The sequence below is a fragment of the Pholcus phalangioides genome, unplaced genomic scaffold, assembly GCF_987345545.1.
Source record: "Pholcus phalangioides strain wild (caught in Gottingen) unplaced genomic scaffold, Ppha-v1.0 ptg000011l_1, whole genome shotgun sequence".
Taxonomy (NCBI): Eukaryota; Metazoa; Arthropoda; class Arachnida; order Araneae; family Pholcidae; genus Pholcus; species Pholcus phalangioides.
The window spans coordinates 9,351,781-9,378,688 of NW_028301604.1; the positions used below are offsets into that span (position 1 = coordinate 9,351,781).

The 26,908-nt window shown below is 35.6% G+C and overlaps 1 protein-coding gene across 1 annotated transcript in view; it reads right to left on the reverse strand.

Moving 5' to 3' along the window:
• Positions 1-26,908, reverse strand: part of HERC2 (E3 ubiquitin-protein ligase HERC2) — a 645,607-nt gene that overhangs the window by 490,200 nt on the left and 128,499 nt on the right. The window contains exons 19-22 of the mRNA XM_089238586.1: positions 21,012-21,225; positions 17,385-17,521; positions 11,294-11,418; positions 7,168-7,361 (exon numbers count right to left, since the gene is read on the reverse strand). Coding sequence (XP_089094712.1) covers positions 7,168-7,361; positions 11,294-11,418; positions 17,385-17,521; positions 21,012-21,225 — 670 coding nt within the window. The remainder of the gene's footprint in view (positions 1-7,167; positions 7,362-11,293; positions 11,419-17,384; positions 17,522-21,011; positions 21,226-26,908) is intronic.

The window sequence follows — 26,908 nt, forward strand, 5'->3', positions numbered from 1 at the left end:
GAGAGCAAATAACAACATGCCAGGAATGAGTAATGTGTGTGATATGTGTAAATATTGTCCGTAATAAAATAGTGAAAAGTTACAGCTTAGCTCATTATTTACTCATAAAATCAGCTTCCTCATAAAGTACAATAAAGTTCGCAAAGAGAGAAAGAAATCGAAAATGGCCGACATTGGCGATCTAGTAACAGTTTTAAATATAGTAACAGTCTTGAAGATAAACGAAACTCTTCCAGCACCTTCAACCAGCATCAATGTGAAAACGCTTCTCTGGTCACAATCAATCTCATTTGAATGCTAACAAAAGTTTTATTGAATATTTAACAAAGACTCAAAAACTACTTCCAGCTCAAAGGACTCACGGATTCAACAGGAGATGTCGCAGAAACCAAGGAAATTGTGTTAATCAACTGTCTCAGATATAATCATTATCATCTGCTTTACAGTCTCACTTCACTGGATCTCCCTTCATCGAAGATGTAAATCTTGAAAGATCATCTCTGCAAAAGGGTGAACATCCTGACAGAACAACGCAAGTTTCTTTGCCGCACACAACACCCGGGTGAGCCAATTTCAAATTATATCACTACAATAAAAGAAATTTTGAAAACTGGCGAATTCAAATCTAGTTGTAAAAATGCAGAGTACTCAAAATCTGTTATGAACTTCATGCTACGTGGTCAATTTATACGAGGATTACAGGATGCTGAAATCTGCAAAAGCATCCTACAAGCAGCTGAACTGACGTTCAATGAAACGCTCAAAATTGTGTTAGCGATTGAAGCTTCAAAAATAAAGAACTTTACAAGAGTAATTATGGTTCCAACGTGAATAAAATTGCACAATGCAATAACAGCAGAAGTTTGGGCTGGAAATCGACATGACAGATTGGCAAGTCAAAAGCAAAATCTCAACTTGAGAGACATCGGGTGAGACAATCTGTATCTCCATTGTAGAAAAAACAACCACCAGACTCGAAACTGCCAAGTGAAACACAAGTTCTCATGCCAGATTTGCTTCAAAAAATGTCACATCAGTAGAGTATGCATTACAGAGCTCCTGAAACGAAAAAAAGGCGGATCTGAAGGAAATAGTGTTCAATACGTGGGAAAATCTAGATCATTTTCAAGTAAGCCAAATTGTTGATATATGCATTAACACTGCTGAAAAAGAAGATAGAATATTGGCAGTTATTCAATTAAATGGGAAAAATTGCCATTTTGAATGTGACTCTAGTAGTTGCGTGAGCATCATGAACATGAGTGACTACAGGCACTTAAACCTAAAGGCCCGTTTACACGAGGCAAGCGCTTTAGTGGGCAACTTAATTTTAACTTACCGATTCTTCTTGAAACTGTCCACACGATGAATGGCAAGTAGGCGCTCATTGGATAATTTTTACGGAGGTGAGCGCATGCGCGCTTCAGTCTACTCAAATCCACGGAGAGAGACAGACGCACAATGCGCGGGAGTATGATAGTAATAATTTTTTATTTATCTGCCATTCAGAGAGGTGCTTTTTTTAAAGCTCATAGCTTTCGTAACGATGGATAAAGATGATCAGGTAGAACTTAAGAATACTGTGATCAGAGCCACATTATATGATATTTTTTGTAAAGAATATAAATTTATTCATTTAAATAAATTTATTCAATAAAAAAGGGGAAACTTTTTTCTCACCTGCAGAGAGCAACACACTGAGCAAGAAGTAGGTCACGCAAGGGAAACAGTTCGCTTGTCCCCTTTTTTCGCCTCTGCACCCACGTAAGGGGGGCGAGAGATGACGCCACAGGGGAAAAAAGAATACACAACATATTATAAACTTATGTAAGTCATCGAGAAGAAATATAAGATTTCTCTATTTCTCGTCCAAGTTGTAAATATCGATTATATGATATTTTAATCGAAGTTGAAGAGGAGATAAATTATGAATTATGGAAGCCGAAAATACGGGAGAAGATTCTTGGCATTCGTAGGAAATTCTAAGGGTTAAAAATTAAATAATAAAAATTCATTTAACAAAAATTATTTCCAAATTTTCGAAATCATTATTATTTTTTAATTTAATCTATAGAGATGACATCTTTATGTTAAATATTTGATCATGTATTTTTACAACAGATGGCAGCAAATTCGTTCTGGACGAGAGAAATATTCGAAACCCCCCTCCAGTTTTTAATATATAAATCCTCCCCACTCGATATATATTTTTGAATCTTCAAATTTTTTCCACTCCTGACATCACGTCGACAGAATATTCCATAGCTTTTTCCAACATAGAATAATTTTTAGCTTGTTTGTTAAGGTAATTTTCATTTCTATAGTTCAACAAACATTCATGGCGAAGATATTTTTCAACAAACTTGAAGGTTGTGTCCTCTGGCCACCTCACCACCCAATATTTCCGCGGAATTCTAGCGAAACTTCAGGAGACGACGGAGTATGAACAGGTTCACGCTTGAGATCAAAATAAACCCCTCCGTGAGAGAGCAAAATGACCCCTCCAGCACGGCAGGTCACGCCTACTGGCGCATGCGCATACGTCTACTTAACCGGAAAAAATAGAACCGTTCTTATCTGACTTACCAACTAAATCACTTCTGCACTTGCGCACTTGTCAACTAAAGCCATGTAAACGGCCCTTCTCGTCTGCATACATTGTATCGTACTTGGCAACTAAAAATTAAGTTACCAACTAAAGCGCTTGCCTCGTGTAAACGGGCCTTAAATCTTCCAATCCTGAAAACAAATATATTTTTTCGAAGTTATACAGGTGAAATTTTCAAACCCATCATATACGTCAAAGTGACTGTATGATACAATGCTAAATCCAGTGAAAAAGAATTATATCATGTCAATATGAAGAGAGAACCTATCCTTGGTCGAAATTTAATGCGTAAATTGAATATTAACATAAATGACATTCATGATTCCACACTCGTGAAGCATATTCCTGTGTGTGCTATAAAAAGATCTGTTCCTAGTATTGTCAATGAATACTCTGGTGTCTTTGAACAGACAGTGGGCAAGATTCCAGATTACACAGGCTCCTTAAAATTATGGAAAGACGCCAAATCAGTGTTTGTTGGACCATGCCCAGTACCATATGCATGAAAAAGTTGAAAAAGAACTGAATATCTTGTGTGATCAAGGGATCATAGAAAAAGTGGATCATTCAGAATAAGGAACTCCACTTGTCATTGTGCCAAAATCTGATGGTTCTGTAAGACTTTGGGCTGCTGATTACAAGGTGACTGTAAACAATCAACTTCATACGATGCCAGACCCACAAGATCAAAGACATATTAAACAAGCTATGTGGTGGATCATATTTCTGCATCTTGAGCATCCACAAAGCACATTTGCATTTAGCAGTCGACGAAGACAGTGCAAAAGTTCAAACAATCGCTACACATCGAGGTACCTATTTGGCAAAGCGATTGTTTTTTGAAATTAAAAAACAGCACTGAACGAATTTTATTCCTTCATGGATCAGTTAGTTCAAGATTTAGATGGAGTAACTGCATATTTTGGTAATTTAATCGTACAAGGCAAGACTTAGAGGAATTCACAACACATTTGCTGAATGTACTTGATAAATTACAGAAATATAATTTGCATGTAAATATCAACAAATCTAAATTTTTTGAGAAAAGTGTAGAATACCTGGCATGTCATAACTTCTAAAGGACTGAACAAATCTCCAGCTAAGATTCAAACTATTCAAGAAGCACCCAGACCAAAAAATGTTGATGAATTGAGACAATTTTTGGGCTTAGTACACTCAAATTCATCAAGAGTGCATAAAGGTTACTTCACCCACTAAACAATCTTCTCAGGAAAAGTATTCCGTTCAACTGGACAGCTGATTGTGAAGCAGCATGGATAAAAATCAAGTCTGAAATTGCTAGTGACTAAGTCCTCATACCAATCACTCCAGAACTACCAGTGACTTTGGCTACTGATGCTAGTCCATATGGTCTATCTGGGATATTATGACATATTATGGCTGATGGAAGTGAATGTCCAATTGCATTTGCCTCAAGATCACAAACAGCCACCGAGAAAAATTAGTCAGCTTGATTGAGAAGCTAAAGCTGTATACTGGGCATGCAGAAAGTTCTATTAAATCTTTGGTCGAAAATTAACATTGGTAGTGGGCAATAAACCAATGATGACTCTCTTGCATCCAGAGAAAAAACTTCCAGCATTATCAGCTACAAGAATATTGCGGTATGCACATTTCCTTTCCAAGTTTGACTATGACATCAAGCATAGAAAATCATCTGAACATGCAAACATTGACTATTTGTCAAGAAGTCCCTTACCACTGACAGATGTACAAGTTAATACTGTTGACGATGAATAGGGATCAGATTTTTATGCCCCTAAAGATGAAACATTGTTGCTGATCGGTAAATTCAGGTTTTTTAACCTATCAGCAATGACGTTTCATCTTTAGGGCATAAAAATCTGAACCCTAATGATGAATATATCTTGCAAGAATCAATGATCAGACACATATCCACAGACACAATTATTTCTGAACAAATCCAAAAAGAAACAGAACTAGATGATGATCTCCATGAATTAAAGAGAAATGAGATTCAAGTAACTTTATATCACCCAGAAATAACATTACAGGAAGGAATTCTACTTCATGGACAGCGTGTAATAATTGCGCCCAAGTAGTACAGTGGTAAGATGTTTGTCTTCCACTATGAAGGTTACCGTCAAGGTCCACGGGTTTGAATCCAGGCATAGAATGTCAGAATCAAGTTCTTTATCTACTGAGCATGAAGTGGCGACCGATGGATAGATGGATAGCCTTCATTTCCCACCCAACTCCACTGGTTGTAAATCGCTGTATTGTGATATATGACTAGAATTGGTGTGCGGTAAAGTAGCGTGTAATAATATCTAAGGCACTTCAACTAACCATCCTTCAAAAACTACACTCAACTCATTGCGGAATTGTGAAGATGAAAGCACTTGCTAAAAATTACTGCTATTGGAAGAATATTGACTCTGACATAGAAAGTCTAGTGAAAAGTTGCAAGAATTGTTGTGATGCCAAGAAAAAACCCCAGGAAGTTCCACTGCACAAATGGGAAAGTCCAACAAGAAACTGGCAACGTGTTCATATGGACTATGCGGGACCTTTCATGGGACATTTTTCTTACTTGTCATTGATGCAAAGTCTAAATGGCCAGAAATGTACTACATGAAGAAAGCTCCAGATTCTGCTGTTACAATTCATTTCCTGCTAGAAATATTCAGTCGACATGGACTGCCAGAAATTCTCATTGGTGATAATTCTTGAATTTTCAAATCATGAGAATTCATGGACTTCTGCAAACGAAGTGGCATTTGACAACGAATGACAGCTCATGGTCATCTCTCAACAAATGGACAAGCAGAATGTTATTCAAACCCTGAAGACAAAACTGAAATGCATGGAATTCTCAACAAAGCAACACAGCCAGTCTTCGACAAATTTTCAATGAAGGAGATAGAGTACAGTCAAGGATTACACACATTCAAGACTATGGAATTATATAACTGTTGTTCAACGATTGGGTCGTGTTCATTACCTAATTGAACTCGATGATGGATACATCACCAAGAGACATTTTGAACAGCTTCGACAGTGTGAAGTCGACCGAGTCTCTTCTCCAACTCCAGTTCGACTATCTCCTATTTCTGAGACACTTCCCTTGGAAGAAATCCCTTTATGATTTTTTCTTCATCAATTACTTTTAATGATCATGTAAGTCAACAAGAGATTCCTGCAGTTTGTTAACCCAAGACTTCATCTTGTGGAAAACCTTCTTGTGGACTTCATCAACAAGAAGTATTTTTCCTCCAGCTGAGACTACTCAACTTAGACGCTCAACACACACCAGAAAACCAGTTCAAAGATTGAACGTGTGACTGTTCATTACCAAATGTTGATTTTTGTATATAATTTTCTATTGTATTATTAATCATCTCTTAATTTAGAGTGGGAGAATTTTTATGTATCTGGCAACACCAGAAAATTCATAGTTATTATGCTGTGTGAAGGTGGCAATGAGAGTAAATAACATGCCAGGAATAAGTATGTGGAAATATTGTTAGTAATAAAATAGTGAAAAGTTACAGCGCTTTGCTCATTATTTACTCATAAAATCAGCTACCTCATCAAATACAATAAATCCTGCCACAGACCTATCGCTGCCCACTGCATATCATCACTTAAATGATGTCTTGTATTAGCTAAATTAAGATTTGGCTGATCAAATTTTCATGAAAAGAGAAAATACAGACCTGTACAAAAGAGGACATGGGACTGAACACCAGGACCCTCTGCCATTGGACTTATACCATTACCAAGATCTTTTCCAGCCCAGTTTCGTGGCAAAAGTCTGGAATAAAGTGTTTGTACCTAATAGGCTTTAGTGCATATCCAGTGTTGTGTAGTTAAGTGAGTGAAGTGTAATGATGGAATATTTGTACGGTTTGTAGGCCTGTTGCAAGACTTTTTAATGTGGACATAAGCTCACATTCATGCCTCATACTCGGGAACCACAGAAAACCAACCTCAGCCGACCATTTACAAAAGAGGCCATAAATGTACCCTAAGTTTTCGCTAAGTGGAAAACCTTACTATGAAAGTTTTTAGCAATGTATAAGTTTCTGCGCATGTTTGCATGCAACAGATGCAAATATGGTGGCTTATTGTTTGTATTTTCCACCACCATGACAAATTTTTAGTTTGTTGCTCAAGTTTACAGCACCAGTGTAGGTAGACATCAGTACTACGGAGCTTTGCAGGCACAGTTCGCTTGAAAGCAGTTCCAAATCCAAAACTCTCATGAAAAAAAGGATTTTCTCCTGATATTTCTCCAAGAATGATAGTTGACGAAGAAGCTATCAATGAACTGATCATGTGTATTCCTCACTGCTGTCACTCATGCAAGTTACATTCCTAAGAGGTCATAATAATTTTTAATTCTCTTCATAGTTTTAACATAGAATTTTCAATAACACTGTATAGCTGCAATAAACTAAAAAAATAGTGATAAAATGTAACATGATTAATAATATCATTGCTTCATTTTTTACACAAATTGTAGAAAATTTAAACTCTCGCTTTTGCAATAAATTATTGAAAATTTTCCTTACCCATGCTGAATATTGATGTCTTTTCAATATTATTACAAGAGAAAATTTGACTAATCAACAGCCTTTGAAATTTCAATAGCAAATTGAGAGAAGATGATCTAATCTTAAATTTATTTATTTCAGTGGATTTTTGGGATGCAGAAGAGCATAATGATAAAAACTGTATTTTTGATGAAACTTCCATTGAAATATCCCTGAAATAAGAAATAAATGAATAAAATAAATAAATAGTAATATATTAGACTGATTTTTTGTAACTTCAGTTTATAACAAGTATCAGTGCTTTTGTGTATGTTGCTGGTAAAGAGCACCCTGTCACAATAAGGGAATATTAATACCCTGCACCCTGTAATAAGGGAAATATTACAGGAGAGCTGTTTAAATATTTTTTAGTAGGCCTTTTTTTTTCTATGGAGTTCGCTTGTTTTATAAAGTGAATATCTGTTACTTATTGAAATAGGACTTGGTGTCCTATACCTATGTGTAGTGTAACAGAAGTACTACAAATTAAAAGCGTTACCCCAATATTGAAGAAAATGGACACAGTGCCCTTTACCTCCCGCATACAGATATGTGAATAGAAATGTAAAAGAATGAGTGACCTCAATATAAATAGATAAAGAACACAAAAGTGCCTACTCAGAAAAAATTCAACTCCTTATGACTTATTCGCAATAGCAGTAGATAATAGAAATGAATTGATTGCTTCATTCTTCTTGACCGTAACGCTAACATTGACCATATTCTAAATACTCTCAATTCCATTGACCCTTGCATTCAATTCACTATAGAGGAAAAAAACAATAACCAAATTGCATTCCCGGACGTATTGGTCACTTGCCATGAACAAACTTCCTCTACCACTGTATTTTGCAAACTGTTTGCTGTTTCTCTACCCCCTCACAACCTTTCTGCTCATCCTTTGGCACAAAAGTATGCCTCAATCTACACATACGTGAAGTGAGCCATTAATATCTGCTCTTCGCCAATGCTGAACTGAATATCCTTAGAGCAATAGCAGTCAATCATGGCTACCGTAGCTCTCTCATTGATAACCTACACAGCAAACTGATTAAAAACACTTCCAAAACCAAGCCTAAACCTGAACACAAAAACTTGATCATTTTGCCTTTCTTCCCAAATACCAGCCAACGCATCGTTAAAAACCTTCGAAAATACAATTTTTCTGTGGTTTTCACCCCCGTCAATAAACTTAGTTTCTCTCAACTAAAAGATCCCATTGACACACTCAACAACAGGGGCATCTACAGCATTTCATGCCAATGTGGATTATCATATATAGGCCAAACTAAATGCGCCCTAAAATACCGTTTAAATGAGCATAGAAGATACGTAAGTAACCAAGACTTTAACCGCTCATTCATAGCCCAACACTGCTGGTTCTTTGACCATAAATTTGACTTCTCTTCTGCCAAAATCATCCAAAAATGTCCCTCACCGTCTGACTTGGATTTCTTCGAATCATTCCACATCAACAAAAACACAAACCAGTTGGTCAACGACCTATCTAGCACACAGCCCTTCTCAAAAATCTGGCAACAGTTTCTACAATAATTATTCTTCTCCATCAGCATCACTATCACGTTCTCGGTTGCGATTGGCTCCCCCATTTTTCTTTTTTCCGTCCTCTTACTCTACTCTTTTGTTGCCGGTTCATTTTGAATTTGACTCTTGTCTACAACAGCAAGTAACTCTCGCTGTAAGGAGTTTCAATATTTTTCTTTCTTCTTTGTTTCTGCTACTGATGAAGGAACTTCATATAGTTCCGAAACGTGTATAGCCGTGTTCGTTTTGGAATTTTGGGTACACGCAAACGTCGATTATTCAATCGTATAAGCAGTAGATAACTTCAGTAAAGATGAGAACATATTTGATGCTATCCCCTTGGTTGTCCTGAGCAACTGAAAGTCAGGACTGTGACATTGGTCAGAGCATCAGACAGAGTATCTATACAATTTGTCTTGGTATTAGATTTGACTAGTAAGCATGTGTACTGGGAATATATATTTACAAATGTCTATTATGAAATGTTTTTTCAAGCATCAACTATGAATACAAGGTTTCAATTTTAATTTTTGAGTGAAATTTTTATCTGATAAGAGGTGACAAGAGTGTGTATTAAAAAATGTCACAAGGGGTATATACAATGCCAAAACATTACTGACAACAGTATCCTTCCATGTGCTTGTAACATATTTTTTGGGGAGCAATTTCCTAGAAGGATTATTAATTCCTTTAAATGAATCAAGAGAGAATCAAGTTCTTTTTTTTTTTTTTTTTTGCTACTTTGTTTCACCTCCATAGCCTGGTTAACTACTTATCTTCTCTAAAAGCCTTTTGAAATTCTACATATCATACTGTTGAGATTTTACTTGTGACTGCTGGCATATAATAAACATTACCCTTTTCTGTCTTGTTCTCAAACTTCTACAAAGTTCCTAGTGACATAATCTCTTTTTAACCAATTAAAAAGTGGGATCTTAGACAAAGTGTTTAAAATTTACATTTGTCACTCACTTCATGACTGGAGGAAGTAGAAACATTCCTCTGACGGACTTCTGATAAATTTATGCATGTCAGAATGTGCCATGTTGTATACCTGTCCCTTTTCTGAGGAATAGCTTTTGAACATGGCAAAATTTTTTCTTTAATGCAAAGTCTGGTTAACTGTTTTGAATGCTTGAGCAAATAATTAAAAACAAATCTCACATTATAATGTCATAAATGTTTTCCATAAGTATGTGTATTTTTTCTAAACATGTTTGCGGTAGCATCATGTACATATTTACATACCATCACAACATATTTGTCCCCCCAACCAATTCCACCACAAACTTTCATGCACAAACATTAGAGATTTCATACATTGATAAATTTAAGCTTGCCAGTTGTCTTGCATACCGAATTTAAACTGCATTACAATTCCATGAGCCAAGCAGGCACAGTGTTAACACTGCTGTCAAATTAGGTAAAAACCCATTTCAAAAAAAAAAAAAAAAAAAAAAAAAAGAATTGCAAGGCAAACACACAAAAAAATACTGAATACTTCAACTCTCTGAGCCAGAAACAGCCATGCCGTCATAGTGATGGAATGACATTATTAAGACCAGGGTTGATACTAGCAGATACAGTTTTCACTCTTTGTTTTGAAACCTCAAGCTGTGAATGAAAGCCGTCTCCCTCTTTAAGAAGTCCAGAGAGAGCAAGTAGAAGGCAACACTATTACTGTTAAATCACTTGTACACTTCATAAACATTACTCTTAGGAATTTCTAATGAATTGGTGTATGCAGGATAAAGTGTTACATATACATGTGTGTGTCTAATATATTTATGATGTCTGAGGTATTCTTATTCTGCATTTTGAAGTGTTGCTATTTACCTTCTAAATCGGAAGTCCAAGCTGTAGATTTCTGAATTTGTGGTTGTTCATTAAAGAAACACACAAAAAAAAAAAAAAAAAAAACCACAAGCACTATTTGATGCAGAAAAATGCAAAATACATTATTGGAGCCAGAGGGTGCAGGATGTTGATTTTGGTGCAGTATGGTTCAATTGGTGCAGAGTTCCCATCTTAGCAGGAGCTGTTTTTGTGTTATTGGTTGTTTGGCACTAGAACTGCCTGATAACAGTGCTAATTATTAGCATTCTGTATATTGCATTGACACATATGGTCTTTCATAGTCATCATAGGAGGAGATAAACTTGGAAGTCGATCGTGGCTACCGTAGCTCTCTCATTGATAATCTACACAGAAAACTGATTAAAAACACTTCCAAAACCAAGCCTAAACCTGAACACAAAAACTTCATCCTTTTGCCTTTCTGCCCAAAAACCAGCCAACGCATCGCTAAAAACAAAAATACAATTTTTATAGGCCATTATTGCTGGGGGGGGGGGGGTGCACAAGATGATGCTGTTGTCGATTCATCTATACATATATGCATTAGATCAGTCGACTTCATCTTTGAATCTGAGGGGGCAATGCCCCCCCCCCATATCTCCGCCCATGATAGTCATAGGAACAATTAATCTACATTTCCCCACAAGTAAAAGTAACATGTATTTGAGTAATACACACAAATATATGCAAAATTTAAACTTACTTTAGCAATTCAGTCACAAGATGCATAACTGGAAACACAGATAAATTATCAGTACTAATTTGTTTTGATAAAAGGAGATTGGCTGCATCAGTTACTTCAAATGAACTGATGTAAGGAACATGAACCTGAAAGAAAGGACCACCAATAAAAAATATTGCAATATTGAAATAAAACTTTAATTTTAAAAAACTTTTGTCTAAAAAAATTATAACTCATAGGTGAATGAGATTTATAATTAATGAAGGGAATAGGGTCATTGATTCATAGATTTAAATAGCAACAAATATATATGTTATGGAGATTTTTCCATTAAGTTACCACAAATAAATTTACACCATCTTGGAACTAAATGCTGTCAAGAAATCTTTCAACTGAAAGTAAGGTCAAAAAGAAAGAGAAATGGTAGGTGAAATCTAAACCAGCAATCCACAAATTTTTGCTAATGGTAACTTGATAATATCTCCAATGGCAAAAAGCACTGCATTGGTATATCACTAAAATACAGGGCTACAAATCCTTTTAGAATAGGGGTCTTCAATGTTTTATGCTTGAGGGCCACATAAAAAATTTGTCGCATTTTGCGGGCCACTCATTAATGCCATGGGGGGGGGGGTTCCCCCCAAAGACAATCACAAACTAAATACATTTTAAACTATTAAAAAAAATTTTAACATTAAATTCAATTAATTTTAACAAATATTAGTTCAGAATGATTTAAAAAAAAACATTTCAAATTATAGTGTCAAAAAATACCTTTTTTGCTATGTTAATACATTTCTGTTACTTGAAAATGGTTTTGAAAGTTGGCAAATCTAAATTTTTCTCAGAGATTTCTTGTGCCTTCAATCAATCTCAGTGTGTCCCACACCCCTGCCAAAGGTTGATCCTACGTATGCTCAGATACAACAAATTAAAATGTGATGTGCACTTCATATTTTATGATTCCATTATGTAGCATTTCCGTTTTAAAAAATTAAACTGAATTGGGTAAGACCAATTATTTTAGGTATTTTTTATATTGTATGAAAATGGGTGATTTTTGTTCATACATGTATATGTTGAATTAATTACGTACCAAATAAAAAAGTCTTTGCTTACTTACATTACAAACGCGAGTGAATGTAATTCCCAAATTAATGCAAAACTTGACATTGTTTTTGCTAGACTAAAGCTTCACTGTTTGGTAAAATTTGTGTTGTTGCTATTTGTAAAGTAACCTCCAAATGCAGATCAGTCAGACGTCTCCTAGTTTTTGATTTTTTATTCTTCATTCGACTAAACAACTATTCACATATGTAAGTGCTGCCAAATATGGAAGACATGAAGAATGCATATTTGCGTATTTCTGTATACTTTTCTCTGGACACATACTTAGAATAAAAATCAATTAATAAAGGAATTTCAAAAAACTTGCATTTAACTGCAGAGTCACATTACAAATCTGCAAATTCTAATTGTAGCTTTGGTGGAACACTTTTGATATTGACCGAGAATGGTGTGAGGAAAATATTTTCATAGAAATTTCGCTCTCGTGGAAGTATGAAAATCTGCTTCTGAATTCCATTCTCAGGTTTGAAATGCACTGTGCATAATCATCCGATTTCCAAGTTGTAGACCTATTTACCAACTCCAGTAATTTAGGAAAATGTATGCAGTTTTTGTTTTGTAATTGACGTTCCCAAAGGACTAATTTAGTTTCGAATGCTTTCACATTGTCATAAAGATTATGGACAAGTAGGTTTTTCCCAGTAAGCAGTAGTTTAGATCATTCAGGTGACCAGTGATTATCTACATGCGAATGAAATGCGAAATCTCTCACCCACTTTTTATCTGGAAACTCTCCAATAAGTTTTCCTTTGGATTTCACAAATTCATCTACTTCCTTCTTCACGGAAAACAGGCGCTGAAGCATCTCTCCCCGGCTCAACCAGCATACTTCTGTATAATAAATAACGTCGCACATGCTCAGCTTCCAAATCCTCCAAGAATTTCTGAAAGTGTCCACGTTGAGTCCTCTAGAACGAATGAAGTTAACCGCTTTCACTACAGCAGACCTTACATGTTCAAAGTTGGAGAAAAGGTTTTTGCACAACTTTTCCTAGTGTATGATGCAGAAAATGATGGTGTGGAAAGCCATAATCTTTGTATTTCCACATTTTTCGGCATCTGACTTTATCAATGTGATTACCCCTATCTTCTGACCGGTCGTAGAGGGAGCACCATCTGTAGTTATGGCAGATATGTTGCCTAAGTTCAACTCACATTTGGCCAATGTGTCTGCCGAACTTGAATGTAAGTCGAAACTTCGTGAGGTATCCTTAAGTGCAACGACACTAGCTAACTCCTCAACAATTTTGAGGCTTTTGTCATTACCACGAATAATAATGGCTGCTTGTGTGGTATCTGTTGCATCCATCGATTCATCCATAGCTACTGAGTAAAACAAAAATTCCTCACATTTAAATTTGAAGGTCAGGTCTTGAATACATCTGCTGACAGATGCTCCACGTGTCTTGCTATTGTAACACTAGACAAACTAATGTTCGAAACAGCTTGAGCCTGTCATGGGCAAAGCACATCAACTACAGACTGAAGGCATTTAACAAATTCTCCATCAACAAAGGGCTTCCCACGTTTCACAATTTTTTTCCATTATATAACTAACACAAACACAATTTTCAGACTGTTCATTTCTTCCAAAGAATAATGACTGTTGACAGTTCAGCTTCGATTTCAGTTCATTGACTTATCACTTCGAAAATGTCCCCCCAATCCATAATACTTTGCACTATGCTTGGTATCGTAATGTCTCTTAATATTGTATTCTTTCATCATGGCTATGCTTTCATTGCAAATGAGACAAACTGCTTTTAGCCTTGTGTTCAACAAAAAAATAAAGGGATGACCACTTTTTTGAAAAAAATATTACTTTTTCTTCAACTTTCCTTTTTTTGCTATCACGGTTCGCCATCATGCACTCATTTTAAGACTAAAAGGCTTCTGATCAAAGGCTTCAAAGACCAAAAACAAGTAAACTAACTGTACCAATGGTGTACAAATCCTTCTTCCTTCCATTCAAGATGTGTACATCCACCTGCTGCTTTCCCAACCATGCACCCGAGAAATATGATACCATGGAAATTCCATTCATTTCTGCTTTCCTCCACTCAAAGAGGACAGGATTTACTCGAAGTTATTTATGGTGAAGAAGTGTATGCTGTGGTTCCCTTTACATTTAAGGCCTTATTAAGAAGATAAATGCAAGGAGCATTTAGCCCCCCCATTGAGGGGTTAGCGCACCAACCCCCCGACGAATATAAAAAACAAGCCTGCCGTTCGGAATTGGCAATAAATTGTAGGTCCCGGTCTAATTGGCCCCCGTGTGCAGAAAATGACTGTGGTGCGACAAAAATAATCAAATGATCAAGAAGCTAAATACTGTACACTGATTAGCCTGTCCTTGTTATAAGTCTATATGAAGCTGGGTGACTTTTTTTGTTGAAATTTTCGTTTTACTCTATTTTTGAATGATATTGCATCAATTGATCGAAATGTTTTGGCAGGCCACCAAAATATCGACAGCGGGTAGAAGACCCCTATTCTTGAATATTTAGAATAGGAGTTTTATATTGTATTTTAAAAAGAATAATAGTGCTATGACCAATACCTATAGGTATAAAATAGGTTATTTCTACAAAAAAGCAAATTCAAGTACAATATAAACAGATATACATAATAAGAAACCAAAAAAGTCAGTATTTCTATAGGTCTTAAAAAGTGCTAAGGAAAAATGTGAATGTTAACCACACATGAATAAATTTTTTTTATTCTTTTAGGTTTCATTGCTTAGAGTATAGTTTTTAAAAGCAATCTGCACATCAAATCATATGAACTACATTTTGCTAAATAGAATTACATTTGATTATTGGAATTTGAGTCCAATGCAAATGATTCCATCAAGAAAAGTTTAACAAAATAAACTTTTATGGAAATGCATAGCAAAATCTACTTTTACCATTATACTGATATTCTTTTCTTACATGTTGAATCAAAACTGATTAACCTAGCTTTGATGAAAATTAAGCTTGATGAAATGAATATTAATGATTTTAAATTATGTCTAAAAAAGAAAATACTATTTCATGGTTCATAAAAAATAAAAATAGTGTACACACATATATATACATCGTCCCCCGCATGCCAGAAGCATGAATGTGCAAATTTTCACGTTTTTTTTATCAGCTGGTTGGATACCTTATTTTGCTATCACATTTGCCTAAAATGTGAATGTGTATCCCTATTGAAACACATTACTAAAAATAGGAAAATAACTTCCATAGTAACATGGGTAAAGTAAACATTCAAATGTCATTTCCCATGTTATTTTTTTTCTGAAGACGTTCTACATTCAAGCTTCTGGCATGAGGGGCAACGATATTATATTTGCTTTTAACTATGCTTAGCAAACTGGACTTACTATTCATCGTATCCCATTCCTTAATGAATTTAGTAAAATCTCTGTTGCCATCTGGGCATTTTTATTCGGTCGTATATTTGTGATTTACTGGTAGATTTTCAATTTTTTTTTTGATAATATATCAGATTTTCATTCTTCCATATATATATAAATACACTAACGGGAATTAAAAATGCAACACCTTGAACACGTTACGCTCTATGTTTGAAATTTTTACTAAAGATAGTAAGCATGTAGAAAAAATATATAAATGGTCACAAAATCTAAAGGAAATACGATTTATTTCATGTTTTACAGAGGGCTCATTACATAACAATTGACCAAATTTTACCACAAAAAAAATTTTTTTTTGGTTTTATCTAATGTTTTTCTTTTTTCACAAAATTTATATTCTTATAGCTTCACAAATAAATGGAGCAGGTTATTGAAACTTTAAGAATTTTCATACCTTAACAGCACCTATACAGGTACTGAATGCAAAGAAAATCTGAATCTGACATGAAAGTGGCTTTCAATTTTTTTGGTTGATTTGTTATGGAATGAGCCCTTTGTAAAACATCAAATGAAGAATATTTCATTTTGATTTTGTAATCATAACTCTTCATCTACACTTTTACTATCTCTCGTAAAAATTTCAAACATATAGTGCAATGGGTTCAAGGTGACACACTTTTCATTTCTTCACATCTTTTTGTGCATATTATTTTTGTTTTCATTACAATAGCCAGCTTTTATTTTAAGTTACTATGTGAAGGCTCATTATTTTTTATATAAATATTAATTTATTTGCATGTACATTCATCAGCACTCCTTGTTTAAAACTCTAGAGGCATTTCCTCGAGAGGAAGTGCTGGCATTTATGTCATTCACCTTAGAAGATTGTATGTCATTAATTTATATCTATTGAATTTATGCTAATCTCATGAGAATTTGAGAAAAAATTACAAAACCATCAACATCAATTGTAATATGGTGAAAATTAATTCTGTTCTATAAAATATGAGTCTTATGGTCATCCTACATGTATCTCATTAGGCTAGGAACTGAACCGAATCTTTCACTCTGATCAGTTCAGTAATTTGTTTAAAAGAATGCCTTGGTAGAAAGAATGTGAAGAGAAAGATGTTTCACCAACATGAAGTTTCACCAAACGTCCACTCTTCTTGTTTTTTTTTTGTACATACAACTCATTGCTGATAGTAAGCTTATTTTCCAAAAGTGAGAATATTTCATTTTCCATATATCACACACTGGCATTGCACAACGCTATAAATTAATGTGCTTTACAAGTTATTGTTCTTAAAGTTTAAGTCTTAATTGCAATCCTGTATATATTTTTTTAAGTATCATTAACTTACATTATCTGTCGCTTAATACAAATAAGATTTCACACCTTGATAGTATATCGTACGAAATCATACCAATAAAAAATTATTGACAGTGTACACATTTCATTAACTTAAATTAACTATGTAATGACATAAAAACTTTTGTCTTCAAGATGATTCTTTATATGAATTATTTTCTTAGGTCAAATAAAAACTGAATGGTCATTAAATGGTCATACCTTGAAAAATATTAACAAAGTTTTAAATATTCATTTCACATACGAACCCTGATGCTATCTACTTTTCTGCTTTCTTGCTCTATTGCCTTGAAAATAGAGGCTTTTAGCTCATCCTCACCTAAACTTTTGGCAAAAAGTTCAACCAGAAAATGTTGTGCTTTGAAACGCATTGGGTTTTTCACACCTTTCAGAAAATATAGGAATGTTCTTTCAAGTATAAAGTGCACTAATAAAAGCTACAGTCAAATCCCAATTTAATGAATTGAACAGAATATTGTACTGAAGAACTGACAGTTTTATTCACTAAGTTGGGATTGATATGAGATCACAAATATATATACATAATGACATTTAAAAAAATTTCAAATCCAGTAAATCAGGGTTCTATTGTATATGGGTATCACATACATGCCAACCTGGGAACCAAGATTCTCCATAGTACCAATGTTTATTGCTGACACTCCCCCCAATGAAAATTTTTTTGCAAAAAAATTTGGGTGGAGGATTACAATGGGGAGGTTATAATTTTTTTTTTTTTTTACTTTTTTGAAATTCAAATAAATTTTCTTCAACTTAAAAAAAAAGAAAACGTGAATCTGACATTCTATATCAAACTAGCAGTGATATCTGGCATGTCCCGGGCTTTCTTCATATACTGAGAGCATTAAAACAGTAACAAACCATTATGTATGGGAACCAAGATAACTAAGGCAGACATTCTAAAAGTCACTGTTGCTGGACAGTCTTTCAACCCAGGCATTGCTCATCTCTGAAGAACTTTTAAAGTAGCCTATCATTAAATTTGGAGCATGTTTAGTACACATACAAAATTTGGCAAAGATTAGTATGGAATTATAGTTTTGTATAGAGAACATACACACAGAGAAGCACACAAAAAAATCAATCTTATACATACAGATGCCAAGTTTTTGTTTTACAGCACCATCTGTGAGAGAAATTTTAACTTTCTTTTATATATCAAACAGAACTCTGAGCCATGATTTACCTTAGTATAACTGCACCTATGGATATTCCGCAATAGTTGGCAATTATGAGGTACCACATCAAACCAGTTAGATAGATACATAAACAATTATCAGATAAATAACATTGGAAAACATTATGCACTGAAATTTTGGTTTATAAAACATTAATTAAATATGCCAGTACCTCCGAAAATTGTATCATAGAGTACAAAAAAGTGTGTTGCATAAAAAAATTAAAGCCAAATAGAGGGTGATTATAATTAAAGTTCCTGTGTACTCCAAGTAGTTTTTCTCAAAAACTGCTTATCCAATTACAGACAAATTTTTAGGATATCTTAATGAGACCATGGGAAAGAGATTTATGAAATTTAAAAAACAATTTCAATTTTTGACCACCAGGTGAAAAAAAGTAGAGATTTTTTTCTTATTGAATATTTTCCTTTTTACCATGGACCATATAGTGTACATAAATATAATTTAGTGTACATACCAAATTTCAATGGAATACATTTTCCAGAACGGGTGCTACATAGGTTGGAGTAGTGTCAGTATACTGATGGGTGCTACATTGGTCTGAACAGTTTCAGTATACTGAAACTACTCAGACCTATGTAGTGCCTGTTCCAGTGAAACTTGGTATATACTGTTCCAAATAATTTCTCTCATAAGCCCTTGAAATGAGCAGAGGATAAAACAAAATACAGGACGTCACAGATTTATTGACAGAACAGCTATTTACCTGCATAGCTGCCAACTTTTGAAAATGAAAATTCGGGAGATTTTCGTGCAAACCCGTATTTTATGCTAAAACCACTCCCTAATAAATAAAATAGGGATTTTCCAAACATAAAAGTAAAAGCGTAAGGAATAAAATCCCTACTCAAAAACTGAAGTTAAATTAAAATAGGGATTTTACACACATGGAAGTTAAACCCTTGGGAATAAAATTCCTACGCAAAAAACAAGTGAAATTGGAGGCCAAAACTTCAATGATGTAAAAATAAATATTGTGTTCAATCAGAAACGATGTGAACAAACATTCTGTGCGAAAGACCCCAAAATCATCGGAAGATGAAGGAAAACACCGTCAATTTTTGAAGAACACTGATTTCTTGTGACACTTGCTTGATTTTTTTTTTTTCGTTTCACGAGTGATGATGACAGTCTTTCCATGACCGATGTTTATGTCCGTAACACAACTTGTACAAAAAGGAAAAATCGGCCCTCTTCTGGAACGTTTGATGAAAGGAAATTCATCGGAATAAGTATCTTTAAAATTGATTAAATATGTTTTTGCTTATCATTATTCATGCTTTGTTATATAGCACGTAAGTAACTTCAACAAAAGAAATTTTGACCATATGCGCGTCACTATAATCTTCAATTATTATCCAGGACTATTGGCTGCTAAGCCATTTCCCTGCACGATAAGACAAACAACTTTCTTGTTACCATCAGAGGGTTTGTAAAACTTCCTTAAAAAGAGAATTTACCCACTTACGACGTGTGACGTCATTTCGAAAGGGAAAAAAAAGAGGCTTCATGCCCCACAAGAAATTCCTTAGGGATTGTTTTCATAAGCGGGGATTTTTTTTAATGAAGTAGGGAATTTTTAGGGACAATTAGGGATTTTTGTGATTTTCGTAAAAATTTGGGAGATTTAAGAACTTTTCGGGAGATCGAGCGATGAAGCTAAAATTCGGGAGACTTGGCAGCTATGTACCTGTATTCCCACAATCAGCTATTTTTACAAAAAAACTAAAAACAGGAATGACCTAAAAATAGCAGAGAGAGATCTTGTCTTCTCTAAATCTCGTCTAGTTCTAAATTGGAGGCGCTTTATTATGGTTGAAGAAAATCTCAAAGTTTCTCGAAAGATCTTTGAGGGACATGGTATCGCCAACGAGCCAAGTTTGTAGCGAATGTCAAGGAGTTTACAAAAAAATTCATTATCGATTATTTATAGGTGAAAATTGCATAAATGATAAAACATAATAAATGATGACTATTTACATAATTTTTGTAACAATACATTATATGGACTATGGGAAAATGTAACATGCAATAAAAAATCACAACTTTTCGACCTGGTGGTCCAAAATTGAACCATTTTTCCATTTCATAAATCACTCCCCCATTATGATATCCTAAAAATTTGGCTGTATTTGGATAAGCAGTTTTTTAGAAAAACTACTTAGAGTACGGGAACTTCTTTAATTATAATCACCCTGTATACAGTTGAACCTATTTAAGTGGACATTGTATAGATCAGGTGGGCACCATCTCTGGCCCCCAAGCTATATGTCACCTTGCCAAGCGGCTACCTGGATCTCAAAAGGTGTTCTTGAAGAATATTATAGATAGATACATCAGTTTCTGGCCTGTGAGTGCTATCTATACCACTTATCTGGCCCACGGACCAAGAAAATAACAAATCAAGTACTGCACTCACGCCAATCATGAGTGTGTTTCATGATTGTAGTGTAGCATACTGTTTTCTTTTATATAACTGTATATTCTATGGATTTTTTTTATATATAACTGTATAAATAACTGCAACTTACATTCATACAAAACTTCATAAAAATTACTCTTTTTTTTCAGAAATTCAACAAAATGTGCTAATTCTTTTGAGATTTTGAACTGTTTACATAATAAAAATTTCATCCATAAAAAAAATATTTCAACCTTGAATGGCATTCAAAAGAGCACTTGCTCTCCCAGCGGCAGTAGGAGATAGAACAGTCCAACCAGTTTTGAGAACATTCTGAGCAGCTAATTGAACACTACGCTGTATATGAACATCATTGGCAAAATAAACAACATGCTGTTTCAAATTTTCTATGAGTTCATTCGAAAGCTCTTGAGAGAAAGGAAAATTATTGTACATTCCCGAATACAGCTGAAAAGAGATAAGACATACAAAAGTAATAGTTAAAGATATTTAAATTCTAATAAATGAGAATACATATTGATGTACATAATAAAAGTATAGGCTGGTAACAGACTGTATGAAAAGTTAAAGCAGATTTTTAACCATTAAACTGTGTAGATGATTAGATATATTCCTCAATGAAACACAGGATTTTTCCTTTTTTTTAATGTGATTTATTTAAACTCCCCCCAATGCAGAAATTCACCAAAAACGGAATCTTGGTTACATTAAGGATAGGGGAGGAAGGGAGATTCTAATTCAGAAAAGGTTTTTTATAATCATAACTGGATTAAAAACCAGTGTTTATGATTTGAAAACTGTTGATGATGGAATTCGTAAAAAAATATTGAAGCCATATAGAAGAAAGGTTTCTATGCTTGCATATTTGTCATAACATTTTTATTAAATTGTGTTCTTTGAGGCATGTATAGGTGTTCTGTGTGGATTCAAAATTTTTATCAGGTTCCTTTATTGAAAATAATACAAACATTCATATTTTTGGAAACAGTACTTTAGACATTTAAAAAAAAATCCTATTTGGTAAATATTTTATAATGGTCTAAAATTTTAATATTATTGTTAAGCTTACAAAAAATATGTGATGATTGTTAACTGTGACAATGGATATTCTATATCAAATATTTTCCAAAAAAGGCATTCCATGGCTAAGAGAGTGCTGGAAAAAGCATCAGACTGATAGTTCTCAGGTGATGAACAATAGCAATTCATTTACAAATACAGTGGAAATTTGTTTATTTAACCTTTCTATTTATACTACTTCCACATTTATGCAACATTTGGCTTTGATCACAATTCATTACAATAAAATTTAGTGCTCGAATATTTTGTTTACACATCACATAACTTTATTTACAGGACATTTTCATTTTTTCATTTAGACTCGAACCACAAATTTTGGTGAAAATATAGTTTCTATCAAATTTTGATTTTTTTAGTAGGCACAAACACTTCATTGCAGTAATCTTTTATGAATATTGTCACAGCAACAGCCACAAATTTTAGTGTGATTGTCAAAAGCTGAAATGCAGAGGCATTCAATAGGCTGATAACCCCATTTATTTATTGTCTCTCTTTGAGAATTATCGAAATGCTGTGAGCTATAAAAAAATAATTTTAGTTTTTCAAAACATGACTATACTAGATACTCTTTTGGTTTTTTCCTGCTATGTTTTTTTTAAATAAAACAAACAACCAAATTACAAGATACAAATACAAAATGTAATACAATATACAAATACAAACATAAATTACACGACAACAACACAAGATATACACATACAGTACATGCACTATGTAGCCCCAAGGGACGATAATGTTCTTCCAGCAGGCCTATATGATTTTTACTATTGATTTTTTTCCCTTCAGCAACAGCTCTTTTATGTATTAGATGTATTTTACTATATTTATATATTTTTAACATGCATTGGACAATAAATGATTTCAAATCACTGCATTTATATCTGTGTTTTTGATCATATTAAAGATATTATATTCTGTATTTCTATTACTATTTATGTGATTATTAGTGTAAATAATGTAGTTCATTATTTTTAGAGCGATGTAACGAAAACTTTTTTGAAATAATGATTTATTACTTTTAGGCACTTGATAAATATTTCTATATCTATTTGAGGTTCTATTTTAATTTTTTATGATGTCTAAAATTAGACATCTTCTTTCATGTGACAACCCATCAAGTACAATACTGTGCATTTTATTGAGACAGTTGGTGCTCCAGTTACAGCAAAAGCCTGCAGACTCGACCACGCGAAATTGAAACTCGCCAAACAAGCTTTACAGCACATGCTAGATCTGGGACACATCAGACCATCGAAAAGCATCACCGATTCACATGGTTCAAAAAAAAGGTTGTGACAACTGCCGTCCTGTTGGAGACTACAGAGACTAATCTTTTATCATGTGGACCTAATGTGTGGGTGTGAGTGCTTATCAAATTCTCCCCAATTAATCCTGATCACATTCATAAGACAGTAATCATCAGGCCATTTGGACTCTATAGCGTGTGTCCCCACGATTCTCTGTCGGTGATGCAGGGTAAGATAATTAAAGTAAAAGATAATAAAAAGTCTTTGTTGGACATAAACCGTAAAAACCACAGCCGGCATGAAGGAAATCCTGTACTTGTTCGGAACAAACACAGGCCGGCTGTGGTTTTTGCAGTTTTTGTCCAACAAAGACTTTTTATTATCTTTTACTTTAATTACCTTACCCTGCGTTGACAACCAAGAATCGTGGTACACGTGCTTATGAAAGAATACTAATGCTTTTTGGTCTGTACAATGCGTCATCCACTTTCCAATGCTTTATCGATGAAGTATTGTGAGATTTTCCATTCACATATGTATTTGTTGATGCCGATTGCATTGTCATCAGCTAAGAGCACTTTTTCACAGTGACTTAAATACTATGGTCTCTCACTGAAGCCTTCCAAGTGTGTGTTTGGACTTTCTTGCAGTACAGGCAGGGCTGCAACTAGATGCTTGGTCAGCCGGGGCAAGCACACATTTTGGCATCCCCTCTAGTCTGGTGCCAGGGGCACCAGACCCACCTGCACCCCCGTAGTTTTGGCCCCGAGTACAGGTTTCACCAACTGGTATCAAACCTCTTCCAGATTGAGTCAAAGCCATCACAAAATATCCTGAGCCAATCACTCTAACACAACTTAGAAAATTCTTGGGTCTTTTCAACTTCTACTGCCACTTCATTCCAAAGGCACCTTGGCACCTTTAGTGGAATTGTTAGAAGGTCTCCGATGGGATGAGACATGCCAGGATGCATTCGACAAAGCGAAAGCTGCATTGGCTGAAGCAACTTTACACCAAGTACCAAATCCAGATGCCCCAATCAGTTTGTGGATCAATGCGTCTGACACCGAGCCGTCTTAAGAGCATCATGGGGCCTCCAGCCAAGTGATTTTTCTGAGGTGCTACATGACAAATTTTCAATAATTTCAATTGGTTCTAATTTCTCTGAGGCCCCTGGGCCGTGCCCACAGATGGGTCCATGCTTTAAGAAGGCACTGGTCTGGCATTGGCATTGGTGAATCTCTCATGCAATATCATGACAATTGATGGAATGCCATTGCATTTTCACTGACACCAAGTCAGAAAAAGTGGTCAGCCAATGACGAGAGTTGTTAGCCATCTACACAAGCATCCGTCAATTAAGGCACATGCTTGAAGGACAAAATTTCACCATATACATTGCATTCCGGCAGAAACCTGATAAATGTTCTCCTAGACAGCTCAGGCATTTCAACTTCATCTCACAATTCTCTAAGAATGTTCAGCATATTCAGGGACGCAGTCGCTCTCTCAAAAATCGAGATAGATGCTCTATTCCAAGTACTACCATTGAATTACGAGTGACGCTCAAGCCCAAGACGAGGAATTGCAAAACATTTTAACATCAACCAATACATTTTTGCAAATGGTAAAACAATGTTTTGCTATTGATGTTTATTTATATTGCAATGTGTCGAAGAGCAGTCCTTGAACATTTGTACTGCAATCTCTTCGAACAGCAGTATTCCATCACCTACATAATGTCACACCCAGGAGCCCTGGCAACTACGAAACTCATTTCCTCAAGATTTAGATTAGGTGGCGTGTTCCTATTTCATCAGCTTGGACAGGCTTTATTAACCTCAGTCGAGACAGAATTTTCAACACTTTGCAACAAATGGTGCCCCAATTCACATCCAAAGACCACTTGGCCTCAGAAAATACAGAGGCGAACTCTCCGGAAAACCAAACATAAACATCACCCTTCCACGACTCATTTGTGTGATTTCTGACCACAAGGTCCTGATGACAGCTCTCCATTGTAGAGCCAAAATGAGTCGACCAATTAAAATTTTTTTGTCTTAAAAGCAATCAAAGGATCAATCTTAGGAAATCTTAGGATCAATTTCCTATATAAATTAAAACCAGGCAAAGTTCTAATTTTTGAGATAATATTACTATTTTGATATGATGGTTTCCTTCATTATTCATCTCGTCATGGCCCTCACATCCTGTAGCAGGGCCCCTAGACTGGGATCTGTTGCGGGCCCCTCAGTCAGACTTTTAACAGGCCCCTTCTGTAGCTAATTTATAGCATGAAAAAGCAAAGAAATGATGATAATCGTCCCAGGCACCAGGGCTAGAGTCCTGTCAGCCCCCCTAAGTGAGGGCCATACATCTTGTCTAATTCTTCACTAAAGTCTTATACTTCTTTCTCAGAATAGCTTGTTGTTAGTGCACAGACTTGTATAATCTGTATCAGGGCCACAACTAGGGGGAGCAGGTGGGTCTGGTGTCCCAGGCGCTGAACGAGGAGGGGTGCCAAATTCATTCTTCAACTGCTTCCTCTACATGCAAGGGGCACCAAAATTCCGGCTTGCCCCGGGTGACAAAAAACACTGAAGAGCCAAAAAAACTGGTACACCTGCTTAATATTGTGTAGGGCCCCCGCGAGCACGCAGAAGTGCCGCAACACGACGTGGCATGGACTCTTGTCAATTACCTCCAGTAGTGCTGGAGGTAATTGACACCATGAATCCTGCAGGGCTGTCCATAAATCCGTAGGAGTAAGAGGGGGTAGAGATCTCTTCTGAACAGCATATTGCAAGGCATCCCAGATATGTTCAATAATGTTCATGTCTGGGGATTTAGGTGGCCAGAGGAAGTGTCTAAAGTCAGAAGAGTGTTTCTGGAGCCACTTTGTAGCAATTCTGGACGTGTGGGGTGTCGCATTGTCCTGCTGAAATTGTCCAAGTCCGTCGGAATGCACAATGGACATGAATGGGTGCAGGTGATCAGACAGGATGCTTACGTACCTGTCACCTGTCAGAGTCGTATCTAGACATATCAGGGGTCCCATATCACGCTAACTGCACATGCCCCATACCATCACAGAGCCTCCACCAGCTTGAACAGTCCCCTGTTGACATGTAGGGTCCATGGATCCATGAGGTTGTCTCCATACCCGTACACGTCCATCAGCTTGAAGCAATTGGAACCGAGACTCGTCAGACCAGGCAACGTGTTTCCAGTCCTCAACAGTCTAATGTCTGTGTTGCCGGGCCCAGGCAAGGCATAAAGCTTTGTGTTGTGCAGTCATCAAGGGTACACGAGTGGGCCTTCGGCTCCGAAAGCACACATCGATGATGTTTCGTTGAATGGTTCGCACGCTGAATGTAACGTATCGGGATCCGATCCCTCTACGTTAATGGTGATCTTGTTGTTATGTGGGAAATTCCTTCTTATTTTAGACCCCAGGGACCTCTCAGTTACCGGAAACCACCCGAGGACCCGCTGGCAAACCGGTCAGGGCCAGAATGTTCGCTTAGTTCGGCAGTCGGCGGGTGGGGTCTTTCGGCTGTCGAACGAGAACGGGCCAGAGGTCGGGCTACTGATGTCCCACATAAAATAATTTCCCTCATGACGACGATGTCGCTATTTTCGTGGAGGGGTTTGGTCTAGAATATGTATAGTTTGGGCGAGGCTTAAGGGTTTGCCCGGTTAATTATTTTTATTTTCATTAAAGAACCTCCCGGGGGAGTTGTTACAAGTCTCATTGTACGGAAAATATAGTGTTGTACTCACTTATTTTCGGCGGGGGGGGG